This window comes from Lynx rufus, unplaced genomic scaffold (assembly GCF_022079265.1).
Source record: "Lynx rufus isolate CCGP_SWC_20201006 ecotype Redwood Valley unplaced genomic scaffold, mLynRuf1.p SCAF_10, whole genome shotgun sequence".
Taxonomy (NCBI): domain Eukaryota; kingdom Metazoa; phylum Chordata; class Mammalia; order Carnivora; family Felidae; genus Lynx; species Lynx rufus.
In genome coordinates this window covers 45,726,002-45,738,205 of record NW_025814824.1, presented here as the reverse complement: position 1 = coordinate 45,738,205, position 12,204 = coordinate 45,726,002, and the positions used below count along the sequence as shown (strand labels likewise).

The 12,204-nt window shown below is 50.8% G+C and overlaps 2 protein-coding genes across 2 annotated transcripts; both read left to right on the top strand.

The window, feature by feature from the left end:
* Positions 1–558: 558 nt before the first annotated feature.
* LOC124524278 (proline-rich extensin-like protein EPR1) lies at positions 559–3,195 on the top strand. Its single transcript, XM_047096453.1, has one exon. It carries the CDS (start codon positions 559–561, stop codon positions 3,193–3,195), a length of 2,637 nt encoding a protein of 878 aa, XP_046952409.1.
* Positions 3,196–9,223: 6,028 nt separating this feature from the next.
* Positions 9,224–9,889, top strand: LOC124525706 (interferon alpha-like). The gene has a single exon (XM_047098271.1). It carries the CDS (start codon positions 9,224–9,226, stop codon positions 9,887–9,889), a length of 666 nt encoding a protein of 221 aa, XP_046954227.1.
* The last annotated feature ends 2,315 nt before the right edge of the window (positions 9,890–12,204 follow it).

Below are 12,204 nucleotides of genomic sequence, written 5' to 3'. Positions count from 1 at the left end.
GACTGGCTCCCACGACTATATCCGTGCTTTGGTCCAGGCACCTCCCATCGCCCCACCGCCCCATCTCCCATCATCCCATAGTCCCATCGCCCCATCTTCCCATCGCCCCATCGCCCCACTGTCCCATCGCCCCACCATCCCATCGCCCCATCGCCCATCGTCCCATAGTCCCATCGTCCCATCGCCCATCGTCCCATCGCCCTGTCGCCCCATCGTCCCAAAGCCCCATCGCCCATCGTCCCACCGCCCCACCGCCCCACCGTCCAATCGCCCCATAGTCCCATCTTCCCATCGCCCCATCGCCCATCCTCCCATCATCCCATCCTCTCATCGTCCCATCGTCCCATCGTCCCACAGTCCCATCGTCCCTTGATTCCGACGCTGGCCACTGTTGCTGGAAGTCAGCAGAATGCTACTGGGCGCCCGACTTCCTCACAGAGAGCATCCAGATGCTGGCGGCTCACGACTGGCTCCCACGACTGTATCCATGCTTTGGTCCAGGCGCGTCCCATCGCCGCATCGCCCCATCGTCCCACCGCCCCATCGTCCCATTGCCCCATGTTCCCATCGCCCCACCGCCGCGCCGTCCCACCGCCCCATCGCTCCACCATCCCAATGTCCCATCGCTCCATCGCCCCATATCCCCATCGTCCCTTCGTCCCATCTTCCCATCGTCCTATCCTCCCATCTTCCCAAAGCCCCATCGCCCATTGCCCATCGTCCCAACTTTCCATCGTCCCATCATCCCATCGTCCCATCATCCCATCGCCCCATGGTCCCATCGCCCCACCGCCGCACCGGCCCATCGCCCCATCGCTCCACCTTCCCATCGTCCCATCGCTCCATTGCCCCATCGTCCCATCGTCCCTTCGAACCATCTTCCAATCGTCCCATTGCCCCATCGTCCCAAAGCCCCATCGCCATCGCCCCATCGCCCCATCACCCCATCGTCCCAAAGCCCCATCGCCATCGCTCCACCGTCCCATCGTCCCATCCCTCCACCGTCCCATCGCCCCATCCTCCCATCGTCCCAAAGCCCCATCGCCCATTGCCCATCGCCCCAACTTTCCATCGCCCCATCGTCCCATGTTCCCATCGCCCCACCGCCGCACCGTCCCACCGTCCCATCGCTCCACCGTCCCATGGCTCCATCGCCCCATCGTCCCATCTTCCCACCGTCCCATCCTCCCAAAACCCCATCGCCCATTGCCCATCGTCCCAACTTTCCATCGTCCCATCGTCCCATCGCCCCATCGTCCCATGTTCCCATCGCTCCACCGCCGCACCGTCCCATCGCCCCACCGCCCCATCGCTCCACCGTCCCATCGCCCCATCGCCCATCGTCCCATGTTCCCATCGCCCCCATCGCTCCACCGTCCCATCGTCCCATCGCTCCACCGTCCCATAGTCCCATCGCTCCATCGCCCCATCGGCCCATCGTCCCAAAGCCCCATCGCCCATTGCCCATCGTCCCAACTTTCCATCGCCCCATCGCCCCATCGCCCCATCGTCACATCGTTCCATCGCCCCATCGCCCCATCGTCCCAAAGCCCCATCGCCTTCGCCCATCGTCCGATCGCCCCATCGTCCCATGTTCCCATCGCCCCACCGCCGCACCGTCCCATCGCCCCACCGCCCCATCGCTCCACCGTCCCATCGTCCCATGTTCCCATCGCCCCACCGCCGCACCGTCCCACCGCCCCATCATCCCATGTTCCCATCGCCCCACCGCCGCTCCGTCCCATCGCCCCATCGCTCCACCGTCCCATCGCCCCATCACTCCACCGTCCCATAGTCCCATCGCTCCATCGCCCCATCGTCCCATCGTCCCAAAGCCCCATCGCCCATTGCCCATCGTCCCAACTTTCCATCGCCCCATCGTCCCATCGCCCCATCATCACATCGTTCCATCGCCCCATCGTCCCATCGTCCCAAAGCCCCATCGCCATCGCCCATCGTCCGATCGTCCCATCGCCCCATGTTCCCATCGCCCCACCGCCGCACCGTCCCATCGTCCCACCGTCCCATCGCCCCACCGCCCCATCGCTCCACCGTCCCATCACCCCATCGTCCCATGTTCCCATCGCCCCACCGCCGCACCGTCCCATCTCCCCATCGCTCCACCGTCCCATCGTCCCATCGCCCCATCGTCCCATCGTCACATCGTTCCATCGCCCCATCGTCCCAAAGCCCCATCGCCATCGCCCATCGTCCGATCGTCCGATCGTCCCATCGTCCCATGTTCCCACCGCCCCATCGCCGCACCGTCCCACCGTCCCATCGCCCATCGTCCCATCGCCCCACCGTCCCATCACCCCACCGCTCCATCGCTCCACCGTCCCATCGTCCCATCGCTCCATAGCCCCATCGTCCCATCCTCCCATCATCCCATCGTCCCAAAGCCCCATCGCCCATCATCCCATCGTCCCAACTTTCCATCGTCCCATCGTCCCATCGCCCCATCGTCCCAAAGCCCCATCGCCATCGCCCATCGTCCGATCGTCCCATCGTCCCATGTTCCCATCGCCCCACCGCCGCACCGTCCCATCGCTCCACCGTCCCATCGCCCCATCGCCCCATCATCCCTTCGTCCCATCTTCCCATCGTCCCATCCTCCCATCGTCCCAAAGCCCCATCGCCCATTGCCCATCGTCCCAAGTTTCCATTGCCCCATCGTCCCATCGTCCCATCGCCCCATCGTCCCATCGCCCCATCGTCCCAAAGCCCCATCGCCATCGCCCATCGTCCCATCGCCCCATCGCCCATCGTTCCTTCGGTCCATCGCCCATCGTCCCATCGTCCCAACGCCCATCGTCCCATCTTCCCATCGTCCCATCCTCCCATCGTCCCATCGTCCCAAAGCCCCATCGCCCATTGCCCATCGTCCCATCGTCCCAAGTTTCCATTGCCCCATCGTCCCATCGCCCCATCGTCCCAAAGCCCCATCGCCATCGTCCCATCGTCCCATCGCCCCATCGTCCCATCGTCCCATTGCCCCATCGTCCCAAAGCCCCATCGCCATCGTCCCATCGTCCCATCGCCCCATCGCCCATCGTCCCATCGCCCCATCGCCCATCGTCCCATCGTCCCATCGCCCCATCGCCCCATCGCCCATCGTTCCTTCGGTCCATCGCCCATCGTCCCATCGTCCCAACGCCCATCGTCCCAACGCCCCATCGTCCCATCGTCCCATAGTCCCACAGTCCCGTCGTCCCTTGATTCCGACGCCTGATCACCCCGTCGTCCCATCGCGCTAACGTCCCACTGTCCGCTCATTCCATCGCTCCATTGCCCCCTCCTCCCACCCTCCCATCTTCCTGCCTTCGGGCCCTGTCCTCTGTTCCCTCTTACCCCCCAATCCTGTCCCAGCCGGTCTCGGCCGGCCGCGGCCTCAGGCTCACACGCTACCCTAGGCTGACAGGGCGATTCAACGCGCTCACGTGGGTTCGGAGCCTCCAGGTCGTTTAGGAAACGATTGTTGGAAAAAATGGCCCGGCTGCACTCTCGGCGCAAAAGGAGAGTTCGGGACACAGGGAGCCCAGAAAACTCAAGGTCCACGCCTCCCTCCGCGTGGAGGATGTTCCTGGCGGAGGAAGCACGGAGGAGGTGCCCGCCAGGCGCTAAGGGCGGGGAGAAGCAGGGCTTTGCGGGGACTATAAAAGCAGCACACAGTTGGCGCCCAGAGCGCCTCAGCCCTCGCTTTGCCCTGGCGCTCTTGGAAGGGCTCAGCCTGGAGTCCCCCGAAGCTGCCCAGAAGCTGCCCCGACGCTCCCCTTTCTGTTTCAAAGTCACAGCTTCTTTGCCCTAAAGCCACTTCCGAAAAGGACGGCCGAGCGCCACCTGCCGGCCGCCTGGAGAACCACCGAAATCGTCAATGGCCCAGATCTGTGGTTAGCCGCGCTCTGCAGCATCCCTGCCCGCTCCCTTGCTGGAGACCTGCCTTGGCTCCAGAGCCCAGGAAACAGGGACATCCTCCTACTTTTGAGACAGTTGAAAAGGAGCCCCTCTCACACATGCCTGAATGACAGAACCTCCTGTTTCAGACTTCCTTGGGAAGGAGGCTGTATCGCCCAAGTGCAGAAGGCACAAACCACCTGTTTCCACCATCAGATGCTCCAGCAGATCTCAGCCTCTTCAGCACAGACCACAGCCACGCTGCTAGGGGCGACGCCCACCTCCTTACCCTCCTGTCTAGCCTGGATCGCAGCCTGGAACACCTGGAGCCCCCGGAAGAAGACAACCCGGCCCGTGTTTGGGAATTGTGGCCTAGAAGTGCTTCTAAAGCATCCATCAGTATATGAAGGAAAAGACACACAGTCGCTCTACCTGGGTAGCAGGTGAGAAATATCTGAAACCGAAACCGTGAACTTAAAAAAAAATTAAGTTTATTTATTTATTTTGAGAGAGACAGAGACAGCGGGAGCAGGGGAGGGGCAGAGAGAATAGGAGAGAGAGAGAATCTCAGGTAAGCTCTGCCCTGCCCACACGGAGCCAGAGGGGGACCTGGAAGTCAAGTCTGATACCATGACCTGAGCTGAGACCAAGAGTGGGAGGCTTCATCCACTGAGCCACCTAGGGTCTCCAAAATCATGAACTTAAAAAAAAAAAAAAAGTAAAGAAGACATGTTTAGGAGAAGAACATGATCTATTTCCGTAAGTAAATGATCTTGTGATGTAATTTTAAAATCTGATCAAGGTTCGGGGCGTATTTGCGATTTCCAAAATGTAAAGTCCAAATTTTAAGTGGAGAGGTGTTTGGGGATAGTATTTTCTGAAAGACATTTGTCAGTAAGTGAATGCCAGCTGTTGTACCAGATCTATAGAAAACTAGAAGAGAACCGTGCAGGAGTTCCAGCTCAGATGTCTCTTCTGGTTGGCTCATCTTCAAACAGTGACTCAAGGACACGAGGCCCTTCCATTCTGTGACTTGACCATACTCAGCACAGGACTCCAAATGGGTGTGAGATGCTTGAGTCTATTCCAGTTAGTTGTAAAGGGAAACAATATGGAAGATCACATGGGAGGTTTTCAAGGGTCAAGGCTAGACCCCACAGGACAGTATCACTTCCACCACCATTTGTCTGGTCCGAATGTATTCTCATGGGCTGCCTAAGTGTCAATATCAAGTGCGTCCACTGGGAAACAGACTCTACTCTGGTGACTGTGGAAGAGAGGAGTTCAGTGAAAGTGAGTTTTCACTGTTACATTATTTGTACTGATGCTTTTTTTTTTTTCTTTACGTTTACTTATTTTTGAGACAGAGAGAGACAGAGCACGAATGGGGGAGGGTCAGAGACAAGGAGACACAGAATCTAAAACAGGCTCCAGGCTCCGAGCTGTCAGCACAGAGCCTGATGCGGGGCTCGAACTCACGGACTGCGAGATCATGCCCTGAGCCGAAGTCAGCCGCTTAACCGACTGAGCCACTAAGGCACCCCTGTACTGATGCTTTTCTCAAGGGGAACAATAGCCAGTATGTTGGCAGCACACTTTTCCTTGAAAAGCTCAAAACGACTGACCCAAAGTCTGACTCCACAGTTTAAACCGGGGGGAGATTCAGTCCAATGGATGTCACTCTTTGGACTTGACAGCGTCATTGATCCACTGAAAGAAGCATTGCAATCGATTGCCAGAGGCCGATGTTGGAAAGTGGCCATAAGGGTGGAGATGAGGTCTTGGAACACTTTGTAAAATTCAGTTATCATTATGTGAGGGAGGTTAGCAAAGTATGATGAGGTAGCTCCTTGCGGGTACTTGAGGCTCCCTGAAATAAAAGAGGAGAGTGGGTCTTCTATTGATGACCAGGCCCGTGATTCTTGTCTTAATATTCTAAATACTGAAAATACAAACTTGAAGGAAATTTCCACACACAGAAATGTTTATTTCTCTTTCTTTCTTTCTTTCTTTCTTTCTTTCTTTCTTTCTTTCTTTTATTTCTTTCATTCTTCTCTTCTTCTTCTTCTTCTTCTTCTTCTTCTTGTATTGTTTTGTTTTTAAATGCCTCACAGGCTATTCCATTATAAGTTCCCTGTAGGACCGTGAGGAATTCATATAGGATCTTCAGATCTATTGTCCTTGCAAATCACAAGATTCATATCTCTGTAGCCTCTGTTGGTAATATTCTTTCTCCCTTAATTACCATGCTTGTTTTCCTCATGAATATTGATTGTGCTCTGGAAATGATGTGGGCCAGACTGGGTGCCTAGAAAAACAGCCGGCTAAGATGATGTGTCTCCCCTTAAGTATTTTACAGACCCCTGGAGGGAGGTATTCTAAGGAGAAAACAGAGCAGGTCAGGGCTCAATCTGTTTGGGCTGCCTTAAAAAAATAGCATACCCTGGGTAGCTTGTAAAAAGCAGTAATTTATTGGGGCGCTTGGGTGGCTGAGCCAGTTGGGCGTCCGACTTTGGCTCAGGTCGTGATCTCGTGGTTTGTGAGTTTGAGCCCCGCGTCGGGCTCTGCGCTGACAGCTCAGAGCCTGGAGCCTGCTTCAGATTCTGTGTCTCCCTCTCTCTCAGTCTCTCTCCCACTCACCCCTGTCTGTGTCTCTTTCTCTCTCAAAATACAAATATTAAAAAATTTTTTTAAAAAAGCAGTAATTTATTGGTCACAGCTCTACAGGCTGGAAATCCAAGAGTGGGGTGTCTCTTATAAAGGCCCCAATTCCATCATGAGGGCTATACTCTTGTTCTCGCACTACCTTCCAAAGGCCCCACCACCTAATACCATCACTTTGGAGTTAGGACTTCAACAGATAACATCCAAACAGTCTGACCATAGCGGCTCCTTAAAGGCTCCATGCCCGCCATTTAGAAGATAGAACACAGCCGTGCCGAGTGACAAGAGTGAGGAGGCAGGTTGGCAGGCAAGGACAGGGCGCCTAGAATTAGGAAGCCAGAGCCTTGCTTTCTGACGGGAAGGGAAGCTCTGATTATTACCCACCCCCGCCCTCCCCGAATTCTACATATCAAACTGAAACGGAGCCTACTCTCCCACAGAAATAGACGGAGATAGGAGCCTGCAGCTAATGGTTCACGTTCTTTCTGAGTTGTCTCCAGAGAAGCTCAGGGTGAAGGCTTGATCGTGGGCGCTTCGGACCACCAAGTCCGGGGATCAACGGTCAGGTGACTGTGAGCTCTGGGGTCCGGGAGAGTTGGAGTTTCGATGTGTTGTGCTGTGCAGGACGCCAGGCTGGTTAGCTTTCTGTGATGACCACGTTGAGGGGCGATTTGAGATGAGGCCACACCTGGGGGTTCTTCCTCGTGCTGGGCAAAGGCTGAAAATAGTGCTGTTTTAGCAGCCTGAGTCCCAGAGCCCTGTGTGCAGGAAAGCAAATAAAATCCCAGTGGCTTCAGCAATAATCTCAGTAGGCCATGTGGGTAGCAGGAGACTAGAGCAGAAATTTCAGCCATTGTCTCTACAATCTTGCTCAGCACCTATGGCCCTGATGAAGCAAACTAGCATGGTCATTCACGAATGCCTTCTGGTAGGAGGAGAAAATCAGTGAGACGCCTGCAGTAAAAGTGACTTACTGAGCCAGTATTCAGGGCCCGGTGCTGAGGACAACAGAGTGAATGTAACAGAGTCCGTGACTCTGGTGTGTCCAAGATGGGTACACAGCTTCCATTTAAAGAGTTGGTCTATGGAGGGCTTAGGCCAGGTAACTTCCTATGCAAAATCCAAAGAGTTAAGGATGGGAGCAAAGAGAAAGTTCTTCACATGATAATAATCAATATTTACAAACTTCTGAATTTAGGACAAACAACTTTCTTTTCTTTTCTTTTCTTTTCTTTTCTTTTCTTTTAAGAATAGATCTGGTTTGGGACTTCTGAAAGTCCTCTGGGAAATTTGAAATTAAATGCAAATATAAAAGAAAATTCAAATTGAATATGTATGTTTTTTAAGATTATCTCTTTTGAGAGAGAGAGGGAGCACAAGCGGAGAGGAATAGAGAGACAGGGAGAAAGACAGAGTCCCAAGCAGGCTCTGCACTGTCAGCGCAGAGCCCGACGAGGGGCTCAAACTCACAAAATGTGAGATCATGACCTGCGCTGAAACCAAGAGTCAGACGCTTAACCAACTGAGCCACCCAGGCACCTGCGAATACGTTTTCTTACTTGCCTATTTTCGTAGGCCATATCATTACAAACGGTGCAAAAATTAGCTCTTGGGGAGTGAACAAATCTTACGTATTACAATGGTTCGTTCCTCTTCAAATCAACCCTATTCAACCAAATCTTATTCCTTAGGATTTATAATCTCATCACCTTGTATCTTCTCGGTGTTTCTTGGGTATCTTATGTGAAGTATTGATGTTGAGTTCATGGACGTTATACAAAATGTATGCATGTTAAGAGCAATAAAACTTACGTCCAGTAGATGGATCACCAGAGGACTCTCCCTCCATCATTTGCTAGATTTCAAAGCTGTGTTGTGAGAGGTGGGCTTCCCTTAGTTAGAAGACGCCACGGTGCTTACGTTGGAGCCTTAGCGTGAACTGGGCTCTAAAACTAAATGCGAGTAGTTTCTATTTGATCATTTAATTCTACTAAAGTTATTCAACTCATTTATAATTATGTCAATTGCTGAAAAGAAATCGATGTGGAGAATATCTTGATGAATATCTAGCTGCTAGTGAAATTAAAAATTGTTTTTTGATATGAAGCAAAATTAAAAGTTAAGACCTAAAAATACATGTTAAGACAATACTGTAATTTTTCAATTGTTTTTAGAAGTTCTGAAAATCGTTTTAAGTATATCATTACATGTATATTATTATTATGTCTTTGTATAATTTTTAATTTGAATATGTAACTTAATACATTACTATTTATACACGTAAATATGTTAAAATTTGCTCTGCAAACTTAGCTATAGAGATAAATAAAATGGTAATAACTTTAAATTTACTTTTAGCTTAAAATTTTTATCAATTTTAACCCTGCCTTGGATAAAAAAAGAAGTTTGGCACTCTCTTTTTCTATGTATAAAGGATAGAGAGAGAGAGAGTACGTAAATAGATATAGAGTATAACTGTGTCATTAAAATTTCATGAGGGGTTCAATTAGCAAAAAAAATCTAAAAGGGCTCAGGGGTCAGGGGAAAGGGGGCAATAATTAAATAAAACGGTTGAGAAGCACTGCTCTAAACCCATTTGGAGAATGTAAAATGAAAACCAGAAAACAAAAGTAGGAAGTAAGAGGAGATTCAGAAAATGGTATTCATGTGTTCCCATTTAGGAGGTGCGCACAAGGGAAGATGTTCAGAGAACCTAGAGCCACGGGTCACAGAGTCGCCCACCCCAGCCAGGCCAACAGCATCTGCAAGATCCCCAATGGCGCTGCCCTCTTCTTTCTTGGTGGCCCTGGTGGCGCTGGGCTGCAACTCCATCTGCTCTCTGGGCTGTGACCTGCCTCAGACCCACGGCCTGCTGAACAGGAGGGCCTTGACGCTCCTGGGACAAATGAGGAGACTCCCTGCCAGCTCCTGCCAGAAGGACAGAAATGACTTCGCCTTCCCCCAGGACGTGTTTGGTGGAGAGCAGTCCCACAAGGCCCAAGCCCTCTCTGTGGTGCACGCGACGAACCAGAAGATCTTCCACTTCTTCTGCACAGAGGCGTCCTCGTCTGCTGCTTGGAACACCACCCTCCTGGAGGAATTCTGCACGGGACTTGATCGGCAGCTGACCCGCCTGGAAGCCTGTGTCGTGCAGGAGGTGGGGGAGGGAGAGGCTCCCCTCACGAACGAGGACTCCATCCTGAGGAACTACTTCCAAAGACTCTCCCTCTACCTGCAAGAGAAGAAATACAGCCCTTGTGCCTGGGAGATCGTCAGAGCAGAAATCATGAGATCCTTGTATTATTCATCAACAGCCTTGCAGAAAAGATGAAGGAGCGAGAAATGAGACCTGTTCAACATGGAAATGATTCTCGCTGACTGATCGTATCACACTATCCACGTGTTCTGCCATGTCAAAGACTCTCATTTCTCCATTCTGCTGTGACATGAATGGCATCAATCTGTCAATATTTTCAGGAGTATTAAGTACATCATGTCAACTCTACAAGCACTAGTCACTTTCCGATGACCTTGCTGATCTATTTATGTATCTATTTAACAATTTATTTATTTACTTAACTATTTACAAGATTTAAATTATATTTGAATAATATTAAGTGTACTTTCACTTTGTGGTTAAGAGAAAAAATATATTCTTTATATTTATTCAATTTATTCTTTTCTTTATTAAATATTTTCTACAGAAAAATTCTTGTCTTTCTTTATTATTTTTTTTAACGTTTATTTATTTTTGAGACAGAGAGAGACAGAGCATGAAATGGGGGAGGGTCAGAGACAAGGAGACACAGAATCCGAAACAGGCTCCAGGCTCTGAGCTGTCAGCACAGAGCCCGACGCGGGGCTCGAACTCACGGACCGCGAGATCGTGACCTGAGCCGAAGTCGGCCCCTCAACCGACTGAGCCACCCAGGCGCTCCTGTTTATTATTAAAAAAGAAACGGGGCGCCTGGGTGGCGCAGTCGGTTAAGCGTCCGACTTCAGCCAGGTCACGATCTCGCGGTCCGTGAGTTCGAGCCCCGCGTCGGGCTCTGGGCTGATGGCTCGGAGCCTGGAGCCTGTTTCCGATTCTGTGTCTCCCTCTCTCTCTGCCCCTCCCCCGTTCATGCTCTGTCTCTCTCTGTCCCAAAAATAAATAAACGTTGAAAAAAAAAATTAAAAAAAAAAAAAAAGAAACAACTCTGATGAAAGAATGGATTGTGCAATTCACTTACTCATTACATTATTCACGTTATACATTAAAAATCGACTTTCTCTAAGCCAGTCTGTATGCGGCTGTCAGGATAGGGGTGGACATAACAAATCCAGTTCTGCTTTTGCACCAGTGAGTTTTGTGGAGAAAGCAACCTAAAGACAATAATCACACTGAATTTATATCAGTTATATTAAACGGTATAATGAGGAGAAGGGGAAAAATGGAGTTCTCTCAGCAGAATCTGCAGGAAAGCATGCCAGGAAACAGAAACAAAAGCCGTAGATATCTCCTATAATTGACTGGTGGACTTCCAAGTGCGAATATTCTTTGGAAAATGGGTATTTGAGTCTGCAATTTACAAGCAACTCCATTAACTGAAAGCCTTAAAACAGAAGCGGTCACACGGGAAGAGGAGAGCATGAGCAAAGAACTTCAGATCGATTCCTCGAAACTTCAGATGGTAAAGGGAGAAAAGAGCCACAACAGAAACAGAGATGGAATGGCCATGAGGTAGTAGGGTAAGAGAGAATATCGGTAAAAGTCTATTTCAAGGACTGAAATGGCTTCACAGAATTGCATCATTGTAAAATGTGGATGCAAAATGCCCACCGCACTGGGATGAAGGGGGCACTGAAGCTTTGCTGAGAGCTGGTTTGGAAGAACTCACAGAAACCATATTGGAGGGTGGGAGGGAATGAGTGAATAAGAGAAGAGAAGTTCAGGTAGAAGGAGCAAATAGTTGTGAGAGATGTGCCTGCTGAAATGCAACAGGAGAATAGAATGGGAACTGGGAATTACGTGAATTTTTTTTTTTTTTTCTGCAGAGTTCTCCTTTTTGCACTATGTGTGTCTCTGGATAGATACATGGATTGGATGTATTGGCAAATCATGTTCATATGCTTAATGTTGTGTTTATTTTAAAGCATGGCACCTTTCATTCCCTACCATGATAATCTATTATCATTTTGATGCGTACTATGCGGAAGGTCAGGAAGCTGTTCTGTGGACGGAAACCATCCAGTATGTGGGGAAGCAGATGGAACTGACCTTAGCAAGGGCTGGGTGGAATTCGCAAGCAGGCACCACAGTGAGCAGGTGGAAGGTGGTAGCAGAAGCCAAGGGCTCCCGCTGGCTTCCCCTCACCTGGGAGCCACCCTAGTGTTTCCACGGCCGTCACGGTCAGATTTGCCTTTGATTTCCTGGTGCCTCGGTGCATCCCAACGCCGTGACAGCTTTCTAGGAAAGCTGAGTGGAGAAAGAAAAAGATGCTGTATCAAAACTGATGGGAAATAATGGTAGGGGCCCTTCCCGTTTTCATTCTTGCTTCCCTCTTTTGGTACTGACCTCAAGATGAAGTAGAAAGGAATTCAGAAGAGAAGTCCACCCGTGCCTATAAAATTACTAAATTAAAAAGAACATATACAATTTAAAAA

What these genes read in the sequence shown, in the direction of transcription:
- LOC124524278 (XM_047096453.1), top strand. Translation starts at nt 559, where the DNA reads ATGTTCCCATCGCCCCACCGCCGCGCCGTCCCACCGCCCCATCGCTCC.
- LOC124525706 (XM_047098271.1), top strand. Translation starts at nt 9,224, where the DNA reads ATGTGTTCCCATTTAGGAGGTGCGCACAAGGGAAGATGTTCAGAGAAC.